The sequence below is a fragment of the Malaclemys terrapin genome, chromosome 2 (assembly GCF_027887155.1).
Source record: "Malaclemys terrapin pileata isolate rMalTer1 chromosome 2, rMalTer1.hap1, whole genome shotgun sequence".
NCBI lineage: Eukaryota > Metazoa > Chordata > Testudines > Emydidae > Malaclemys > Malaclemys terrapin.
The window spans coordinates 226,718,981-226,740,734 of record NC_071506.1 but is presented as its reverse complement, the minus strand read 5'-3'; the positions used below and the strand labels follow the sequence as shown (position 1 = coordinate 226,740,734).

At 50.9% G+C, this 21,754-nt stretch overlaps 1 protein-coding gene across 1 annotated transcript; it reads right to left on the bottom strand.

Moving 5' to 3' along the window:
• Positions 1–3,714: 3,714 nt before the first annotated feature.
• LOC128831319 (uncharacterized) lies at positions 3,715–21,554 on the bottom strand. Its single transcript, XM_054017630.1, has 3 exons — positions 21,370–21,554; positions 19,997–20,376; positions 3,715–3,807 (listed from the first exon to the last, which is right to left on the bottom strand). Exons 1-3 carry the CDS (start codon positions 21,539–21,541, stop codon positions 3,715–3,717), a joined length of 645 nt encoding a protein of 214 aa, XP_053873605.1. The 5' UTR covers positions 21,542–21,554.
• Positions 21,555–21,754: the final 200 nt, after the last annotated feature.

Genomic DNA, 21,754 nt, shown 5'->3' with positions numbered 1-21,754 from the left:
CAGGGGCTAGGGTGTCCCCACTCCGGGGTACTCTCTCTGCACTGGGCACCTCCCTGACCCACTGATCATTTCATACAATTTAAAGCAAATACAAGTTGTTTAATTAACAATTAATTTTAAAAAAAGAATAAGGAAAAATGGGAAAGGTTAAAGGAAACACATCACCCCGCTCTGTGGCAGGGAACATCACAAATAGTGTCTCTGGAACGTCAGGGCAGTTCACAGTCTGTTCCTTGTAGGTCCCAGGCTCCTTCTCAGGCCCTGGCTGTGCTGCAGAGATGCTGTGGGTTGGACACTTGCTCTGGTGGTGGCCACACACTCTCAGGCTCTAGGTGACAGGACCCTTTTTCCCAGCCTTGCCCCCTGCCCTGACAGGGTTACGATCCCCTTCCAAGTCTGGCCTGCAGAGCCTCTTGGCTGAGGCGTCTCCCTGTGCTGTGCCCACTGCCCAGGGTCCCCCTCGCTCTCCCCAGCTGCTCACCGCACCCAGCTCCGGACTGCTCCAGCTCCAGCTCCACTCGGCCTCACCACGGCAGCTGCTGCTGCTGCTCTGCCTCCAGTTCCCTGGGCTGCTTGTCTGGCCCCTCTGACTCTGGTTGCTGCAGCTCTGACCCCAGGACAGGTTGGCTCTGCAGCTGCTTCTGTGACTCTGCTCCCAGCTTTGACCTGCTTCCTGGCTGCTTGTCTGGCCCCTCTAGGGTGACCAGACGTCCCGATTTTATTGGGACTGTCCCGATATTGCCTTGTTTGTCCCGCGTCCCGACCGACGTGCGGTCGGGACACTGGACAAACAAGGAAATGCGCCGGAGCCTGGAGCCCGGAAGTGCTCGCACCCCCCCCCCGCCCCAACTCCACCCCTTCCTCCCCCGATTGGCTCCCTTCCCGAATCCCCGCCTCTTCCCCGGGCTCACCATTCCCCCTCCGCAAGCGCTGGAGGGAGGCCCGGGAGACTCAGAGGCAGCGCGGGGCCGGGGTGAGAGAGAGTCCGGCCTGGCCCCGAGCAGGCAGGACTCAGTTGGGTGGTTGGGAGAGAAGGGGGGCGGCCCGCGGGGCCAGGCGGCGGCTGTTCTCCCCCCCCGGGCAGCGGGACTCGGGAGCAGCCGCTGCTGCAGCTCCCACTGCCGCGGGGGAGGAAGCGGCCATGGCGCTTGGCGGCTGCGGCTCTGGCGCCCCCGAACCCCCCGAGCCGGGGCCTGCTGCAGGGACCCAGCAGCACGCACGCTGGGCCCAGCCCCTGGCCAGTCGCATCTGGGCTGCTGCCCAGCTGGTGCTATCCCGCGGCGGCCCCAGGGCGGAGGCATCGGCAGCCCAGCCCCGTTCGTTCCCCTGCGGGACCCGAGCGGGACGGGGGGGCTGGGGCCTGCTGCCCCCGCTCCGGGGCCGCTGCGGGATAGAGTCTTCCGGGCCTCCCTCCAGCACTTGCGGAGGAAAGGTTGTGTTTTTGTTTTTTTTTTTTTGCCCCCCCCCCCCCCCCCCCGCGTCACCCTCCCCCTCTCCCCCCGCGTCCCGATATTTGACTTGGGTGATCTGGTCACCCTAGGCCCCTCTGGCTCTGGTTGCTGCAGCTCTGCTCCCAGGGCACGTCTGCTCTCTCTGGGCTGTGCTCTGGCTTTGGGGCTGCAGCTCTGCTTCCAGCAGCTTAGCTCGGGCCCCTGCTCTCTCCTTCGCTCGGCCCCACCCTGTCTGACTCAGGCCATTCCAGTTCACATGGGGGACGGGACTCCCCTGGCCTCCTGACTCCCTGATTAGCCTGCTTGCCCTGCCAATCAGGCTGATCTGGAGCATTGGCCTCTCCCCATTGTTCCTGGGGACAGTCAGTCTCAGGCTCCTGATTTGCCACCAACCCTTCCCCTTTTAGTGCTGGGAGCTAGCCAACCAAAACACCCCCATTGAGTGTTAGTAAGGGGGCAATAGTCCCCTTACACATGTAGGGTTGCAACTTTCTAATGGCACAAAACCAAACACCCCTACCCCGTCCCTTCTCTGAGGCCCTGGCCACGCTTGTTCCATCCCCCCTCCTCCCTCTGTCGCTCGCTCTCTCCCATCCTCACTCACTTTCACTGGGCTGGGGCAGGAGGTTGGTGTGCGTGAGGGGGGTGAGGCTGGGGGTGTGTGCTCTGGGGCGAGGCCAAGGATAAGGGGTTTGGAGTGCAGGACAGGGCTCCAGGCTGGGGAAGGGGGTTGGGATGTGGGGGGAGATGGGCTGGGGGTGCAGGCTCCAGGAGGGAGTTTGGGTGTGTGAGGGGACTCCAGGCTGGGGCAGAGGGTTGGGGTGCAGGAGGGGGTTTGAGGTGCAGGGTCCCGGCATCACTTATCACAGCTCCCAGGAAGCAGCCAACAGGGCCCTGCGGCTCCGAGGCACTTGGGTGGCCAGGGAGGCTCTGCGTGCTACCCTCACACCCTCAGGCACTGCCCCTGCAGCTCCCATTGGTTGCAGTTCTCGGCCAATGGGAGCTGCGGAGCTTGCACTGGGGCAGGGACAGTGCATGGAGCCTCCCTGGCTGCCCATGTGCCTAGGGGCCACAGGGACCTGGTGGTCGCTTCCAGGAGCCACACGCAGCTAGGGCAGGCAGGGAACCTGCCCTAGCCCAGGGCCCCCACTGCGCTGCCGACTGGAGCTGCCAGGGTCACTTTTCGACTGGGCATTCCGCTCGAAAACAGGATCCCTGACAACCCTAGTAACATAGGATGTAGGCGAGGTCAATATAAATGCACCTCCTGGATCACCTCCATGTGTATGTGGATTGCAGGTTCTTTGGGGCAGGGACCACCTTTTCTTATATGTTTGTACAATGCCTAGCACAATGGGGTCTAGGACTTTACAAATACAAAGAATAAATGATAGTACTGTAATTTGTCATGCAATAATGTTGCTGCCGTGCCACCCATGAAGCCTCTCTGAGCACTGCTTCAAGCCAGTTCTTACACCTAGACCTTGATTCTCAGTCAGTCATTGCACTGAGAGACTTCAGAATTGCAAAAGACTCCTCTCTCCCAGGATCCTGCCAATATCCCCAGGGCTGGTTGGGTTTTGGATCTGACTGGCTGCCAATATGCCCAGTTTGCCACACACTCTAATTTTATTGGCCCTTCACAACTCTCCCTTCCTGTCTAGTCTCTTTGGTTTCTTAGTGTGCCCTGCTCCCTCCTACTGTGTAACTGGTGCTAGCCTTGAACCACCACCCCTTTGTCCACTCCTATAATGGCCTTCATTCTTCCATACTCCATTTTACGCATACAACACTCTCCCTGAGCTGCTTCATAAAGCTAATTCCCTCTCTTCCTTCAACTCTTCCAACCCCACTTCTACCATAGAGCCCAGCAGCAGCTGTCCAACTCACAAGGACAAGCTCAAAGGCCAGTGGGAGATACTTGTATCTTTTACCTATAAAAACCATCAGATGTTGATTGTACGTTTTTTGGTCTCTTCCCCTCACCGCCTTTGTTTGTTGCTTATCTTCTTAGATTATGAACTCTTCGTAGTGGGGACTGGACTGTGCCTTTGTTTGTTTGGCTGGTGTCTAACACATAACCTAAATTGATGTAAGGGTGGGGAGTAAGCTTCTTTAGGTCTGACTCACCCCCAGCCTTGTGCAAGAGGATGAGAGGAGTTGCCCTTCTTGGCCTGAGTCTGTGGGTACTTGCCAACATTTGGAAAAGTTTTGCAAAGGATAATTGTCCAAAAACCTGGGGATTGGTGGTGCAGATATGTCCTTAGCCACTGGAGGTTTTTGCATGAACGCTGTCAAGGTTAGGGGTTTTATAGGGCATTTTGAACACATTAACCATTTCATTGTCACAACCAATCTGTAATATAAGGGAATAGTAGTCCCCTATTACAGATGTGGAAAATGAGGCATAGAGAGGTTAATGCCAAATCTTTCAAGTCAGGCGCCTTTAATCAATACTTAGACCCCTTTTATATGAGGCTAGGTCTACATTACCCGCCTGAATCGGCGGGTAGAAATCGACCTCTCGGGGATCGATTTATCGCGTCCCGTCGGGACGCGACAATCGATCCCCGAATCGATGCTCTTACTCCACCAGCGGAGGTGGGAGTAAGCGCCGTTGACAGAAAGCCGCAGAAGTCGATTTTGCCGCCGTCCTCACAGCAGGGTAAGTCGGCTGCGATACGTCGAATTCAGCTACGCTATTCACGTAGCTGAATTTGCGTATCTTAAATTGACTCCCCCCTGTAGTGTAGATGTACCCTTAGTGCCTGGTTTTTCATAAGTGCTGAGTAATTCCAACTCTGGCTGAACCCAATTCAAGCTGGGGGTGCTTAGAACCTCTGAATTCAGGTGTCTAACTTAAGGTACCCAAGTTTGGAAATTTTGGCATATGTAACTTGACCAAGGTCTCATAGAGAATCACTGTCAGAGCTGGAATTTGTCCTTTGTTTTCCACTAGATCATGCTGCTTCTCACACAAGAATGCTACCTCTCTTTGTGATGCTGGCTGCTTAGCAGAAGAGCTAGCTCATTTACAGGCTGGCTGGAAACTTGTAATGGCCCTCATACCATCAGCAGTAACCTGGATGGTGTTTCCCCTTTTACAGATCTGAGGCACTGTGGCTGCAATGGGGACAAGAGACCAGAGATGATATCCAGCATCCCCCAGTATCCTGCCCCTGAAAGATAATACAGATTCACTCCACACAGTGGAACACCCTTCACAAGGGACCTTGTGGAAAAAGCCCTAGCACTGCAATTGAAGAGCCCTGGAGCTAGTGTAGAGGCACATTTTCCCTGCACAGATAGTCCTGTATTTCCATTAGATCCCTAAGATTCATAAGATTGGGGGAGGGAAGAATCCATACGTTCTTGGGGGCTCTGCTTCTTCTCTGGGGTATAATTAGAAGAAATGAGTGTCCTCCACGTGAGCTCTTCTGACAGGTTTTATTGTGGGACTTGGCCTTCTAGATCAGTAACTTAGAATAGGAATGATAAATAATGGGGAATACATTTTTTTATGCTAATCAAGGCATTGGCTTTATAAATAAGAGAAGTACTCATTTAATTTTACAAGTCAACACTAGATTTCTTTTCTACTGCTTCAGTACTGTGGATGCAAGGCAGTGCAATGTAGGACTGCTATTAATTTTATATATAGCTGTAACTTATTAACCTTGAAATGTGGAATGATGAAACTGAACCTTAGTCTAGCATTTATAGCAATACTTGATCAAAACTTGGATTAAGCTCATATACAATTTCTGACACTAGAGGGAGTGCAAATGTATTTTATGAAGAGAGAAAATAAGCCTGATTTTAAATGGGAAATAAATCAAAGGGACAATATAAAATATTAGGCAAAGGATTTTATTCCCTCTCTTCAAAACAACAATAAAAAGTCACCAAAGACGTGTCTTACATTTTACCCTTAATATAGCTAATAATGTGGTACTAGCAGACAGATATTGGAGCATGTCTAGGGACACTGGGGGCCAGATTTTCAAACAGCATGTGTCATTTGTATCCATTATATCATGACTGAGCACACAAATTGGGTTATCAGCTATTTGACAAGCTACCAGACTTGGCTATCAGTGCATGCAGTTACAGATCTATGGTCCTTATATGGACCCCATTGCTATAGTATCTGTATTTATCCTCAGTACTCCTGTGAGGTAGGGAAGTGCTATTTTCCAGATTGGGGATCAGATACTAAGGGCTAGAGCCAGAAAGGGGACTTAACTTCAGTGTTACAATGCGTAACTTTAGGCACCCTGCCACCTAGTGGAATCCTCAGCCCTGAGTTAGGTGCCCAGATTCCCTATACAATGCATGGGGAGAGATCAGGGCCGGCTCCAGGCACCAGCTGAGCAAGCTGGTGCTTGGGGCGGCAGATTGTTGGAGGCGGCATTCTGCCCAATCCTAGGGCGACACGGCCGCTTTTTTTTTTTTTTTGTTCTTGTTCCGCTCTGGCCGCCCTGTAGGGGGCGGCGGCACGGAGAACCAGAGCGCCCTGCAGGGCAGTCCTCTTCCTTCCCTCCCCGCCGACTGGAGCGGAGCCCTCGTGGCAGGCGGCAGGAGGTGGCGCAGCGGGAGAGGCTGCGTGGCAGCGCCCCTGCTGTAGCCCTGGCTGCCCCTTCTCTCTCTCTCTCTCTCCCGCCCGCTCCGTCCCCCGCCCCCAGCCAGTCCCCCTGCACCCGCGCTTTGCCATTCTGGCCGCCCTATTTTGTTTTTTTTTCTTGCTTGGGGCGGCCAAAAAGCCAGAGCCGGCCCTGGGAGAGATAGGCACATAGAATGCACAGAAGCCAGCACACTGGGCAGGGTGCCACCTCAGCTAGCCAATAAGAAATGTCAAGGACAGGGGTGTGGCATAAGCTGGAGTAATGTCGAAAGTCAACATGGGTAAATGGAATTTACCCACTTCTCATTTGGGGGATGTGGAATTTAATGTAGGTTAGTTTACAGTTTACAACTACACCACTGCTCAAGCCCCACCCTCAAAGGGTGGGAGGTACCTAACTCTGGGCCGGAGGGAGTTGCCTCCCACCACTCAGGATTCTCAGCCATGAGCCCTGTCCTGGAGTTGGGTGTAGGGTGACCATATTTCCCAAAAGGAAAACAGAACACCATGTGGGGCTGGCCCAAGCCGCTCGCCCAAGCCCCTCTCTCTGCATGGGGGGCAGGCATCATTGGTCACCCCTCCCTTTGATCCTCCGCACCCCAATTTTTTTTACAAAAGTGGACATTTGTCCCATATTGGCAAGAACAAACAGGACAAATGCCCACTTTTGCCAAAATAAGTCGGACTGGCTGGGACAGGGCTTAAAAAAGAGACTGTCCTGGCCAAAACAGGATGTAGGGTCACCCTAATTGGGTGCCTAAACTAGGTCAGTGATTTATCACAAAGAATGAGGGGGTGCTGCCCCCCACCTCATGTACTGTAGCCCAGTGTTTAAAGCACTTGCTCAGACTGTGGGAGACCAGACTTCAAATCCCCATTCTGCCTGATGTGGATCAGGGATTTGAGCCCAGGTCTCCCATGTGAGTCCTGTAGCTACTAGGCTATTCTGGAGTGGGGTTTCTTTCAGTCTTTCCTATTGAAGCTGTTCCACTTTGTATAACATACTTAAATATTTATTGGAGAAGGGACTATAAACCTGACTCTCCCCCACCCCAGGGGAAATGCCCTAATCACCGGGCTCTAGAATCATTTTCATGCTTTCTTTGACCCAATGAATATTCAAGTAATTTATACTAAGTGGAACAGCTTCAGCAGGAGAGATTGAGCGCAAGCAGCTTGGTGGCATTTAGACTTAGGCAGCAGCGTTCACACCCAGTGTCAGAAATATAGGCTTAGGTGACCTTAAAGGTTGAAACTTAGATGCCTACAGGGTTAGGCTGTTGCTGAGCAGGGGTATTGAGGATTTGGGCTGCCTAAAGTAGCATGTAGATGCCTAAATCCCTTTGTGGATCTAGCCCTCAATGGCTTGCCTAAAGGTCTCACAGGAAGTCTGTGACAGACCAGTAAACTGAACCATGGCCTCTTGAATCCAAGGTTAGTGCCCTCATCATTGAACTATCCTTCCTCCCTGCTGTTGCATACCTAGTTATATAATTACCCATACAATATAGGCTCCCAGCTCACCTCACCCTGCACAAAAGGTTGTTTTTCCAGCCCAAGGGAAGATTGGCCACTAGTACTCCACACCCCAGGCACTGGGTTTTGGGGTAACCAGATGTGTGTAATCATGAACACATTACCTTTGTCCCTGTCCCACCTCAAGCCCCCTTATACACAAGTCTATTCAGGGCTGGTGTGAAGACCTCCTCCTGGGTGTGAGTGGTGGTAGAGAATACCTGCATAGCGTTCTGCCTGTGCCATCCCAGTGGAGGGGAAGGGCTATAGTTATGCAGCACAGGCCCCCTGCATCTCCAGTGAGTGTCACCCTTGGTGAATTAGATGATCTCGATCTCCTATGAAAATATCAATAAAGTTGCAAGAAAAATACAAATGTGGCCATTCAAAATGAACCAGCCACTCTTGTGATAAGTGTCACGCTTTTCCATCATCTTTTTTTATCTGAATTGCCTATTAGAGACAAGTAATTCTACCATGTCGTTATCTAAATGTAATCTTAATTACCATGTGATTATCTGGTAGAAAGATCTCCTGCAAATCATTGTGTTACTGGTGGGACCTCCTTTTTAAAAAAAGAAAACTAAAGAAGTGGAATTACTTCTGAAAATGTAATTTCGTCACTATAGTACATACCAACAGCACCGTCTCCGCAGCAATATTGCGGAAGAGCAGGCTGTAGAGCTGTATCCAAATGACTGCCTCTATTTAGGCCTTATTTTGCCCATCCATAGCACATCCAACTGCAGCTATAAAATGGTTAGGTAGCTTAAATGGCACATTTGGTTATGACATATTACATGGTGGCATTACGTTGTTTCAAAAACACCTTTAAACGCCTTTAAAAAAGGATTTGGTTGAGTGTTGCACAGTCATTTTAAGGACAGCAATTCAGACCAAATAGAAAAATACTGTACATGTCATTTGGAGTCTGATCCTGCTTTCTTTTTGTACCCAAACATTTAGTTGGAGACTTTGGTACATAAGATGAGCAGGAGTTAAATTATCTAGGGAGCCTCTGGTATCTAGGCTCAGCTCATTGCTGTTTTTTCTTTTAGTTAGATGTGAATATGTTTTTCTTTATCCTATTTATAGATTTGGAAAGAACAAATGGAAATCATAAGCATCCTATCAAAGGCTCCATTCACCAAATATACAAGAAAACATAGATTTGATGTGTTCTGATGTTGATCTATCTCCTCACTTATGATTATATCTCCTGTTGTGTCCCAAAGGGCTTTGCAAGCAAAAAGGAACCAAAGTCACTAAAAAGACATGTCATGCTTTAGAATGTTTGTCTAAACTTTTTTCCATTCAATTCAATTCTCTATAGGTTCTTATACTACCCCCCTCACCATAGTGCCTTCTAGTGAAGACACTGTGGTAAGTAGGTCTAAGTACGTTGACTTCAGCTACGTTATTCACGTAGATGAAGTTGCGTCACTTAGATCGATCCCCCTACCCCCACCCCGTAGTGTAGACCTGCCTAAGCATAGGTTCCTTTTGAAAAATCAGGCCCTTCTCAAACATAATTCTAGCACAGACTTAACTGTTACCTACAGGGGAGAAAGGTAAAATAGCCTTTTCAAACTTGTCTCCCTTCTTATTGCAAGTAATTAAAGGTGACTTGAAAAAAGGAGAAATAAAAGTTATACCCTGTTTCACTTCTTTATGATGACTAATGGAGGCTGGAAATGGTTTTTCTTTTCTTTTTAAAAAGGAGTACAGAGAGCAATCGAGGGGGGAGAATAAAGGGAACAGAGAAGAGGCAAGATGGTGCAGTAGTTAGGGTGCTAGCCTGCTACTTGGGAGATCCAGGTTTAGTTCCCTACTCAGCCACAGCCTTCCTGAGTAACTTAGGGCACGTCTACACTGGCAGAGTTACAGCTCCGGGAGTTACAGTGCTGCTCAGAAAGCGCTGAAGGGAAACCGCTGTTGTGTATTCACACTGTCAGCTGCCTGCGCAATAGCGTGTTCACACTTGTGGCACTTGCGCTATTCAGAGCGGTGCACTCTGGGCAGCTATCCCACAGAGCATTTCTTCCTCTTCTGCCACTAAGAGTTGTGGAAAGACGGAGGGAGTTGTGGGGCATCCTGGGTCCTGTCCCAATGCCCCATTATGTATTGCTTCGCATCCTAGCAATCCCTGTGCTTACGTCCCCATTTGGCACCATCTTTCAATGGTTTGTGTACTGTGCGCCCTCTCTTCGGGCTGCAGGAATGGATCCTGCACTGTTAACCGGTATGCTGCTTGCTCTGACCAACACATCACAAAGGCAGTGGAATTATTCCTTAAACTACAAAGGCAATAGGAGTGCGACATTGATCTCGCCACGCGTAGTAGCTACGACATGAGATTGCTTGTGGCATTCACGGAGGTGCTGACCACAGTGGAACGCCGCGTTTGGGCTCGGGAAACAAGCACTGGGATGTGGGCTGCATGGGAGGGTGGGCCCGGAGCTGCTCGGTTTGCAGAGCTAGTCTCACCTGGAGGTGTTTGCTTGGTGCTCCATAATGTTTCAGAGCTGCTCCGTGGCTTCATTCTGGCATGCCGCATTCTCCTTTCAGTCCCTATTCTTGCTGTCCAACCACTCCTTCAGTTCCTGCTTCTCGGCCGTGGAGATCATCATGACATCACGCAGAAATTCCTCCTTAGTTCTTCTTGGTCGCTTTCTAATTCTGCGCAGCCGTTCAGCCGCTGATGATAAAGAGGGAGGCTGGGCTCCCAAGGTCGTCTCTGTGAAGTTTAAATGCAACATTTTACAGAAGCAGTATTGTTTGCAACACACAGAACACTGATTCAGTGCTTTAAAACACAGCCACTATTCACACACCTGTCACTCACTGGCTGAGCCCAGGCAAGCACATATGAGCCACAAGACCCCCAAAATGGTGAGTAGTTGCAGGGGCAGGGGAAATCACTGTTCCCAGACCCAGCTGTACAGTGGGCACATGGCTCTTGGGGAGAGTCAGCACTGTAAGGAGGGCCTGATAATCATTCCTGTCCCCACACTTTCCTCCGGAGGTGATCATTGTGGAAGATATCTTGCTGCTGAGGGTGAGCAGGGAATCAAGGGAGGGCTTTCTCCAAGACTGCAGCTTCCGCCCTGGCCCCTGTGCGGCTTGCCTGTGTGCAGCAATGGTCCCCCCGCCCCCATGACGGCACAGTGGTGCAGGAAAGTTACCATTAATGGGGCAAGAAACAAAGCAGCTCTGCTGAGGAACCTGCAGCAGCGGATTGCCCAGTATCTCCATGAGAGTTTTGTGGAGATCTCTGAGGGAGATTCCCGTGAAGTGAGGGAGTCAATCAACAGCCTCTTCCACCATTCAGGCTAGGCATGCGGTGGGAGACAAGCCTGCTTTCTGCAACCCTCCTTCCCCCAGCAACTCGCTTCAGCAATTCCCAAAATCAGATCCACTTACCAGGGGCCTCCTCTCTTCATCAACATCCAACAGCTGTGACTGGATAGTCTCCTCCGGGATAGAAAAGAGCTCCTGGCTGCATGCATCTCTGACCTCCGAGTGATCCTCTGCCTCTGGGTTCCCCTCCACCTCCACATCCTCGTCCAAATTCCTCCTGGCTCAATCCACTTTTGACTGGCACACAAGCCACCGAAGTATCCAAAGTGGTCTTCGCAGTGGAGGTGGGGTCGCCGCCGAGTAGCGCGTCCAGCTCTTTATAGAACCGGCAGCTAGTGGGCGCAGCACCGGAGCGGTGGTTTGCCTCCCCAGCCTTGTGATAGGCGTTCCGCAGCTCCTTCACTTTGACCCTGCACTGCAATGTGTCCTGCTCATGGCCCCTTTCTGTCATGCATCGTGAAATCTGTCTGTAAGTATCATAATTCCTATGGCTGGAGCACAGCTGGGACTGCACAGCCTCCTCTCCCCAAATGCTGATGAGGTCCAGCAGCTTGGCATTGCTCCAAGCAGGGGATCACCTGGTGCATGGAGCAGGCATGGCCTCCTGGAAAGATGCGCTGAGACCACTGCATGCATCATCAAACAAACAGGAAGGAAGGAATGTACGGGATGGGGATGACAGTTGGTCACCTGAGGGCAGGGCAGCAGAGTTCAAACCAATGACCAGAGAGGTGAGAACAGGCATTGTGGGACACCTCCCAGAGGCCAATCACAGCGCTGTAATTGCCACGGTGTCTACACTGGCATCGTGGTGCTGTAGCCCCAGCGCAGAAAGCTCTACACCTCTCGTCGGGGTATTTTTGATTTTTTTTTTAAAGCTCTACAACTGCGCAATTTCTCCTCACTAAGTGGCCTGGCAGTGTGTACACCTCGGGAGTTACAGCGCAGAAAGCTGCTTTACTGCGCAGAAACTTGTCAGTGTAGCAGAGGTGAAAGTAAGCCAGTATGCCACGGTATGGCGTACCGGCAAGAGCCCGTGCGCCGTACCGGGGCGGATCGGCTTCCCCTGGCAGCAATTTAAAGGGCCTGGGGCTCCCAGCACCTGGAGCCCCAGGCCCTTTAAATTGCCGCCAGAGCCCTGCTGCCAGAGCCCTGGGGAAGCGGTGCGGGGCTTGGGCAGAGATTTAAAGGGCCCAGGGCGCCTGCCGCAGCTACTGCCCTGGGCCCTTTAAATCATCCCCGGAGCCCTGGGGTAGCGGCGGCGGGGCTCCAGTGGCTATTTAAAGAATCCTGGACTGCGGCAGCCACTACCGCCCCGGCCCTTAAAATAGCTGCTGGAGACCCGCCGTTGCCTCTCCAGGGCTGTGGCAGCAGGGCTCCAGGGATGATTTAAAGGGCCCAGGGTGGTAGTGGCAGCTGGAGACCCGGGCCCTTTAAATCACCGCCCGAGCCCCCGGCTGCCACTGCTACCCCAGGACCCCGGCAGTGGCTCAGGTGGTGATTTAAAGGCCTCGGGACTCCCACTGTCACTACCCTCCAGGGCCCTTTAAATCACCACCCGAGCCCCGCTACTGGAGCCCTGGGGTAGCAGCGGCAGGGCTCTGGTAGTGATTTAAAGGGCCAGGGGCTCCCGGCTGCCACTATTGCAGTGGAGCCCCGGGCCCTTTAAAGCTCTGCCAGAGGCCGGGGCCCCCTCCAATGGTGATTTAAAGGGCCTGGGGCTCCACTGCGGTAGCAGCAGCTGGAGCCCCGGGCCCTTTAAATCACCCTCGAGGCTCCCAGCTGCCTCTGCAGTTGATAGCTCTGGGGGTGATTTAAAGGGCCCGGGGCTCCCAACTGCTGCTACCACAGCCCCAGACCCGAGGCCTTTTAAATCTGGATTTAAAGTGCCCAGGGATTTAAAGGCCCTGCCTCTTCTGGTAGAGGCCACGCCTCTTCCAGTTGAGGCCCCACCCCTCCTAAGGACTCTGGAGTACCAGTAAGTCCTTTAAGTTACTTTCACCCCTGCAGTGTAGACAGGGCCTCAGTCTCTTATCTGCAAAATGGGGAGAATCATATTCTAGTGTTGTAAGGCTAAATACATGAAAAAAGTGAGAGACTGGATATTATGGGGACAGGGCTCATACCCATAGTTGTTATGCCTATGTTTACACAGCAAAAAAAGCCTTAGGCAGCAAGTCTCTGAGTCCGTGTCAACTGACTCGGGCTTGTACTGCAGACCTAAAAATACTGTAGATACTTGGTCTTGGGATGGAGGCTGGGCTCCAAGACCTTCTCCACTAGCTGAGTTTCAGAGCCCAAACAACTTCTCTGCTATTTTTAGCCCCGCAGTATGAGCCCTATCAGCCCAAATCAGTTGACCCAGGCTCGGAGACTCACTGCACAGGTCTTGTTTTGCTGTGTTGATGTATCCTAAATGGAGTGGGGGGAGAGAAGTAAAGAAAAGTTGGAGCTGGTGAGAGACAGGTAGGCATAGAAAGAGAGGAAAAAATTGAGAGAATTAATGAAAAGAAAAGGGAGGGTAGAAAACCTAGGAGACACAGTAAGTAAAAAAAAAAAATAGTATATTGTCATATAGAAAGTCTGATATAAAAATATTACAATGAAATACACAAAGTAGTTGGCAGGGCACAGGCTCGAGTAGGAGGAGGATGTAGAGATTTGGCTGTGGGTGGGAGATGAACACAGGAACCTAGAATTTTTAGAGAGGAGCGGAGAGGCTCTGGTGGGATATGACGTTTTACATCAACAATGCTGGCATTTGGCAATGGCTTGACATATTTATATATGTGTGTTGCATGGGAAAATTTGCAAGTTTGACACCTGGTGGCTTTGGCCAGTGTTTGCTGGGTTGTTTTGTTTTTTAACCAAACCTACTTTACCACATGCAAATCACAGGCAAAGATCAGGCTCCTTTCCTTTCCTTTCCTTTTGTTTTTAATTCATAAAATCTGTCTCCTGAAATGTCTTAAAATCATTTAAAATTCAGGACTCTGCACCAGACACTCCAGTTTTTCAAGAAAAGAACTTCTGGGCCCTTCCTTTTTATTTGTCATTACATCAGGACAGTTTCTCCACCCAGGCTAAGTCTAAACAAGGGTATTTATAAGGATCAGGGCCGGCTCCAGGCACCAGCCTGGCAAGCAGGTGCTTGGGGCGGCCGCTCCGGAGAGGGGCGGCACGTCCAGGTATTCGGCGGCAATTCGGCAGATGGTCCCTCACTCCCGCTGGGAGCAAAGGACCTCCCGCCGAATTGCCGCCGCAGATCGCGATCGCGGCTTTTTTTTTTTTTTTTTTTTTTTTTGGCTGCTTGGGGCGGCCAAAACCCTGAAGCCAGCCCTGATAAGGATAGTTGTTGAGAGCCTCAGGGATGTGCCTCTGCCCAGCTCACATCCCCCTCTGCCCCCCATAGTTGTGCTTGACTAGCTATGGGCCTACTTGGGGACATGAATTCTTTCTGGATACATTTCTGCTCTTCCTGCAACCTGTTGCCACAAGATAATGCCAAAGCAGGAAATGTCACTTGTAATAACGGTCACCAGAACTGGTGAGCTCCCTCTCTGATTCTAATCTACCTTAACCAATAGCTATATGCTAATAAAGTCATATGTCCTTCCTCCTGTGTAAACATGGACTAAAATTTGGTCCTTGATTTGTGCTTTGGTATATAATCTGCTGTCACCTGTTATTTCCACCAGTTTTTATTAGTCTGTGTTCTGTTCTTCTGTTGAAATGGATAGTTTTATTGGATGCACTTACTCTTGAAAATCAGTAACAACTAACTTTAAAAAAAAAAGCAGGCAGAGTGAAGGGATGTAACCATGTTCTTGTCTGCAGCTGTAAAGCCTGTTGGCCTATCAGCACTGACAATAACTATTTATAACTTGGGTAACATAACTTCTATAGTTTTGCAAAGATGTTTTACAGGGAAAGGTACTATGATTGTGGTGGATAGCTCTGTCTATCACGTGTGACTCTGCTGTTCATGTATGGTGCAGACATGGGAAACTTTTTTAATTTGTGAGTAAATGTGGTGTTCATAAAAGGAAGGGATGGATAGCATATTAAGCTAAGCATAAGGTGAGAGAAGTGCTTCTTTCTCAGTGCTCTACTAATGCATTTCAATTCTAAGTTGCAACGCCCACGCTATTCCAGTCCGTAACAACTCCTCAATAGAGATATATTTACAATGTTTTAGTGTTTAGGGCACTTAGCATTTAAATGTGAGAAAGTAATTTCACATTGCCATACAGATACTATACTGTATTATCAAATGATAGAATTACGTTGACCTTGATCTTGCACTCTTTGTGTGCTCAAAATTCTTTGAAGTCAATGGGAGTTTTGGGTGCACAATAAATGCATAATCCTACTCAATATAGGCAAAATGAAATTCCCGAATCAAGAAAAAAGGAATTTATTCTGACTGTAAATTGGGTTTGTGCAAAGCAGATTTAACAATCAAATTTGATATCTTTCCTGCCTGACATTCAGGGTAGGACAATCTGAGATGAGAAAATCATCATGCCAGTCATAGGCTCCTTTTATTAGAATGCCCAGATTGGCATCCTTGGAATAAACAACATAAAATTGATCCACTCTTTTGTATCTGATGCAAAACCAAAGGCAAAATAAATAAGCAAACTAAATAAATAAACACGGAGATTTGTGGGTCCGATTCCTGGGAAGATTTGTGGGTCCGATTTATATAAACACAATTTACAGGTGAGAGTTTAATTTTTTGTCCATAGGGACCATACATTCAGTAGGAACTGGAGGTGAAAGAAACTGAAAACTTTAGAGCAGAGGTGGGCAAACTACGGCCCACGGGCCGTCCTGCCCAGCCCTTGAGCTCCCCGCTGAGGAGGTTAGCCTCTGGCCACTCCCCCGCAGCCACGCTGCCACATGGGTAGCGCTCTGGGCGGCGGGGTTGCATGCTTCTGCCGAGCAGTGCGGCAGCGTGTCTGGCTCCAGCCGGGTGGCGCGGCTGCCAGACATGCTGCTCTGAGCAGCATGGTAAGGGGGCCGGGGCTGGGGGGTTAGATAAGGGGCGGGGGGTCCCAGGGAGCAGTCAGGGGACAGGGATCAGGGGGCAGTTGGATGGGGCAGAGGTTCTCGGGGGCGGTCAGGGGACTGGGGTTTGGATAAGCGAGGGAGTCCTGGGGGGGCCTGTCAGGGGGCGGGGGTGTGGATAGGTGTCAGAGCAGTCAAGGGACTGGGAGCAGGGGGGGTTGGATGGGGGATAAGGTCCCGGGGGCGGATGGGGATGGGGTCCTGGGGGGGGTGGTGGTTAGGGGACAAGGAGCAGTGGGGTTGGATTGGTCGAGGGTTCTGAAGGGGGTGGGAAGTGGGAGGGGTTGGATAGGGGGCGGGGGCCAGGCACAGCCTTCCCTACCCGGCCCTCCATACAGTTTTGCAACCCCAATGTGGCCCTCAGGCCAAAAAAGTTTCCCCACCCCTGCTTTAGAGCAACTGTATTTAGCCCTTGTGTGCCTCCCAGGATGCCCATTATCTATTATATAGAGAAGCAGTGGGTAGGTGTCTCAATTGGCCAGGGCAGATTTTCTGCTGAAGGATCTTTAAGGGAGAGAGAGTAAAGGAAACCTTACACAAGAGGCTTTTTCTTATGTGATTAGATACTAGAGCTGGTCAGACAATGGGTTGGTTGTTTTTCTAGAGAACACATTACTGAAAATGAAAAGAATTTTTTTCTTAATTTTTCACAGATAACGTTTACTTTTTGGCAAAAAATCAACCCCCCCCAAAATTCATCTGAAAACTGATGTTTTGATCTGGAAATGATGTCACAGTGTCTCATGGGACTTGTAGTTCAGGTGCCTCATGCCCCCATTGCCCTCAATGGACTGGGCTCTGTGGCTAGACTACATCTCCCATGATACACTATGGTGTCCCAGGTCTCTAGAGCCTCAAACTAGCACCCTAATCACCTTCATCCCCTATCTTGTTCATATAGAGTTTGACAATCTAATGTATATCATAGCCTCACACAGCAAAGAAAAAACAAGGGCAAAAACTGGAAGGTAAAATGGAAGGAATGAATCACAGGATCATCCTAGGAAAAGGGAGAAGGATGCAGTTACCTTGTCCTCTGAAAAGAACAGCTCGGTTCCCAATCCTATTGTGCTAGGAGAATGCTCTCCAGAGAGAGGAACAATTAAGCCCAAAGACTTGAGGGAAGACAGACATAACTTTCAGAGGATGGATTTGGGGTTATAATATTTCCTCCATGCTTTTACACCAAAAGCTAGCTAGCTATTAGGACAGGGGTAGGCAACCTATGTCACGTGTGCCAAAGGCGGCATGCAAGCTGATTTTCAGTGGCACTCACACTGCCCGGGTCCTGGCCACCGGTCCAGGGGGCTCTGCATTTAATTTAATTTCAAATGAAGCTTCTTAAACATTTTAAAAACCTTATTTACTTTACATACAACAATAGTTTAGTTATATAATATAGACTTATAGAAAGAGACCTTCTAAAAATGTTAAAAAGTATTACTGGCACACGAAACCTTAAATTAGGCCTTGTCTACACTACCAGAGTAGTTCGATTTTACTTGCATCGAATTTTTGGAATCGATATTGCAAAGTCGAACGTGTGTGTCCACACTAAGGACAGTAATTCGACTTTGTGAGTCCACACTAACGGTGAAAGCGTCGACATTCGAAGCGGTGCACTGTGGTCAGCTATCCCACAGTTCCCGCAGTCCCCTCTGCCCATTGGAATTCTGGGTGTAGCCGCCAATGCCTTCTGGGTAACAAAATGTGTCGAGGGTGCTTTTGGGTAACTGTCATCATCCGTCCATCACTCCCGCCCTCCCTCCCTGAAAGCGCCGGCGGGAAATCAGTTCGCACACTTTTCCAGTCATTGACAGCGCGGACGCCACAGCACTGCGAGCATGGAGCACGCTGCGACCATCGCTGCAGTTGTGGCCGCTCTCAACGCCTCGCAGCTTATCATACAGGTTTCCCTGAGGCAGATGCAGAAAAGTCAGGCGAGGAGGCTACGGCACCGCGGTGATGTCCTGAAGTCTGAGAGTAGCACAGACCTCTCAGAAAGCACGGGACCCAGCGCCTAGGACATCACGGTGGCAATGGGTCATGTTGATGCCGTGGAATGGCGATTCTGGGCACGGGAAACAAGCACTGAGTGGTGGGACCGCATAGTGCTGCAGGTCTGGGATGAATCCCAGTGGCTGCGAAACTTTCGCATGCGGAAGGGAACTTTCCTGGAACTTTGTGAGTTGCTGTCCCCTGCCCTGAAGCGCAATGACACCCGGTTGCGAGCTGCACTGAGTGTCCAGAAGCGAGTGGCCATAGCCCTCTGGAAGCTTGCAACGCCAGACAGCTACCGGTCAGTCGCGAACCAGTTTGGGGTGGGCAAATCTACCGTGGGGGTTGTTGTGATGCAAGTAGCGAAGGCAATCGTTGATGTACTGCTGCCAAAGGTAGTGACCCTGGGAAACGTGGAGGCGATCATAGATGGCTTTGCAGCGATGGGATTCCCAAACTGCGGTGGGGCCATAGATGGAACTCACATCCCTATCCTGGCACCGGACCACCAGGCCAGCCAGTACATTAACCGAAAGGGCTACTTTTCCATGGTGCTGCAAGCACTGGTGGACCACAGGGGACGTTTTACCAACATCTACGTGGGATGGCCGGGCAAGGTTCATGACGCTCGTGTTTTCAGGAACTCTGGTCTGTTTAGACGGCTGCAGCAAGGTATTTACTTCCTGGACCACAAAATAACTGTTGGGGATGTGGAGATGCCTATAGTCATCCTCGGGGACCCAGCCTACCCGCTAATGCCCTGGCTCATGAAGCCCTATACAGGCGCCCTGGACAGTGAAAAAGAACTCTTCAACTACCGTCTGAGCAAGTGCAGAATGGTGGTGGAGTGTGCTTTTGGCCGTCTCAAGGGGAGATGGAGAAGCTTGCTGACTCGCTGTGATCTCAGCGAAACCAATATCCCCATTGTTATAGCAGCTTGCTGTGTGCTCCACAATCTCTGTGAGAGCAAGGGGGAGACCTTTATGGCGGGGTGGGAGGTTGAGGAAAATAGCCTGGCTTCTGATTACGCACAGCCAGACAGCCGGGCGATTAGAAGAGACCAGTGGGACGCGCTGTGCATCCGGGAGGCTTTGAAAGCTAGGTTCCTGAGTGAGCAGGGTAACCTGTGACTGTAAAGTTTGTGTACAGAGAAGCCGAACCTGCCCCCGTTCCTTTACCCAGTTAATGTTGACTATCCTATCCAGTTACATACCCCCTTCACCCCCCTTCCAACAGACGTTTCGAAATAAAAATAGTTCTACTTTGTTAATGCACACCGTTTTCTTTAATACTGTTTTCGCGGAAATTTTTTAAAACTGGGACGCAGACTGTGGTGCAGAGCGGGTGTAGTGTAGTGACGCGAATGAAGCTTCTAAACTCAAGGATTGACAGGCTCCGCTGCGGTGGGATGGTTGTTTCAACGGAGCCTGTCACCCCTCCTGATCGGGACTGTGTGTATGGGGGGGCTATGTGACTTTGTGGCAGGGGGAGGACGGTTACAGATCCCCTGCTGCGTGGCTCTGTGATCCTGCATAAGGACCGCCGCTTAAGATCTGTAACTGCCCTCCCCTGCCACAAAGTCACAGAGCAACCCACCCCCCACCACATAACATGAAAACCACCTCCCAGACTAACCAGGGTAACTAGTCACTGCATCACTGCACTGTGTATGTGCCCTGCTGCTGTGCCTGCCCCCGCCTATGTACCCTGCCAAAGGTGACTGTCCTGTCCAATTACCAACCCCCTTTCCCCTCCTCCTCCAAAAGAACATGAATGAAACAGTAGTTAACAGAAACATATTTTTTATTATCAACTACACATGGAACTGGGAAGTGAAACTTGGACGGGGGCTTGTGTCAGGCGGGAAGGAAAGAACTTTTCAAATTTTGGGGAATGAGAGCCTTCTGCTACTAGAGCTCTCTGCAGGGGTGGAGTGAGAGTTAGCAGGGACTCTGCCGCCTCTCCTTCTTTGCACTGTGGGTGAGATGGGTATGGGACTTGGTGGCGGGGGAGGGCGGTTAGAGATGGACTGCAGCGGGGCTCTGTCCTCCTGCCTCCGTTCCTGCAGAACATCCACAAGGCGCCGGAGCGTGTCTGTTTGCTCCCTCAGTAGTCCAAGCAGCGTTTGAGTCGCCTGCTGGTCTTCCTGCCGCCACCTCTCCTCCCGATCCATGTTTGCTTGGTGCATTTGGGTCAAGTTCTCCCGCCACTGGGTCTGCTGTGCTGCCTGGGCTTGGGAACAGGCCATAAGCTCCGAGAACATGTCCTCCCGTGTCCTCTTCTTCCTACGCCTAATCCGCGCTAGCCTCTGGGAGTGTGATGCCAGGCTAGGTTGTGAGACAGTCGCAGATGGGGCTGTGGAAATGGGAAAAAGGGAGTGAATTCCTCAGAAAGATAAATGTAGTTGTGAACAAAGAACATAGTCTTTCTCTGTGAACAAGACCATGCACAGCACCTATCACATGCGCACTCAGCACAAGGTCGAATTCTCGGCCTTCGCATTCAGTGCCTGGGGTCTTGCACAGCACATTTGAGAAGCGGGGCAGCACAACAGAATTTCTGTTGCAGGCAGACATGGTAAGCCGTAGACTTGTGGCAGTTTAAAACTTTTATATCACCACTGGCCTCATTTCACATTTAAAGCAATGTCAGTCCCTGCTGCCAGCAATCCGGCAAGCGGGAACTCTGCCCCTGTCCCACCCCTCGCGGCTGTCCCCGGGAACGATCCCTTTCGGCTGCCCCTCTCCCGCCTCCACCGCATGGCTGCAAACCAGCGGTTACAGTTCTGTAAAGGAACGGGCAAGCAGTCCCAACACTAACATTCCCCTACCTAATTCAAAGCAGGTCACCATGGGCGACATCACCCTGATGAGGATCTCTGAGAGCGAGAGAGAGAGAATGCTCCGGGAAAGCCTCCAAAGACCAGGGCCGTATGCCGCCCTGCTGTGCAGAGCAATGATTCCCGAGTACTTGATAGTCTCGTGGCGCGGCAACGTGTCGTACTTCGGAGGACCCAATAAGGCCGCTCTCCCCAGGAACCTCATGCAACGGCTTTCCAATTACCTCCAGGAGAGCTTCATCGAGATGTCCCAGGAGGATTACTGCTCTATCCCCGGACATATAGACCGCATTTTACTGTAGCTGCAGTAGCAGGGACTAAACAGTAGAGCGGCTTGGGCAGGACAATCACGGAAAACCGGACATTGCTAGATTTTTTTTCAAAACTTGCACTGCCCATGACTGAACCGTTAAGCGCCTAGGGCAAAGTAATCATGAACAACCCATTCTTTTAATTGTTAATATTCCTGTTCTGTTAAAAATAAATGTTTAGATGTTTACAACACTTACTGGCTGATCCTTCCCCAGATTCTGTGTCCGGGGTAACGGCTGGGGACGCTTGGTAGGGGATCTCTGTAAGGGTGATGAAGAGATCCTGGCTGTCGGGGAAATCAGCGTTGCGAGCGCTGCCGACTGCCTCGCCCTCCTCATCTCCTTCCTCATCTTCCCCGTCCCCTAACATGTCCGAGGAACCAGCCGTGGACACTATCCCATCCTCAGAGTCCACGGTCAGTGGTGGGGTAGTGGTGGCGGCCGCACCGAGGATGGAATGCAGTGCCTCGTAGAAACGGGATGTCTGGGGATGGGATCCGGAGCGTCCGTTTGCCTCTTTGGTCTTCTGGTAGCCTTGTCTCAGCTCCTTGATTTTCACGCGGCACTGCGTTGCATCCCGGCT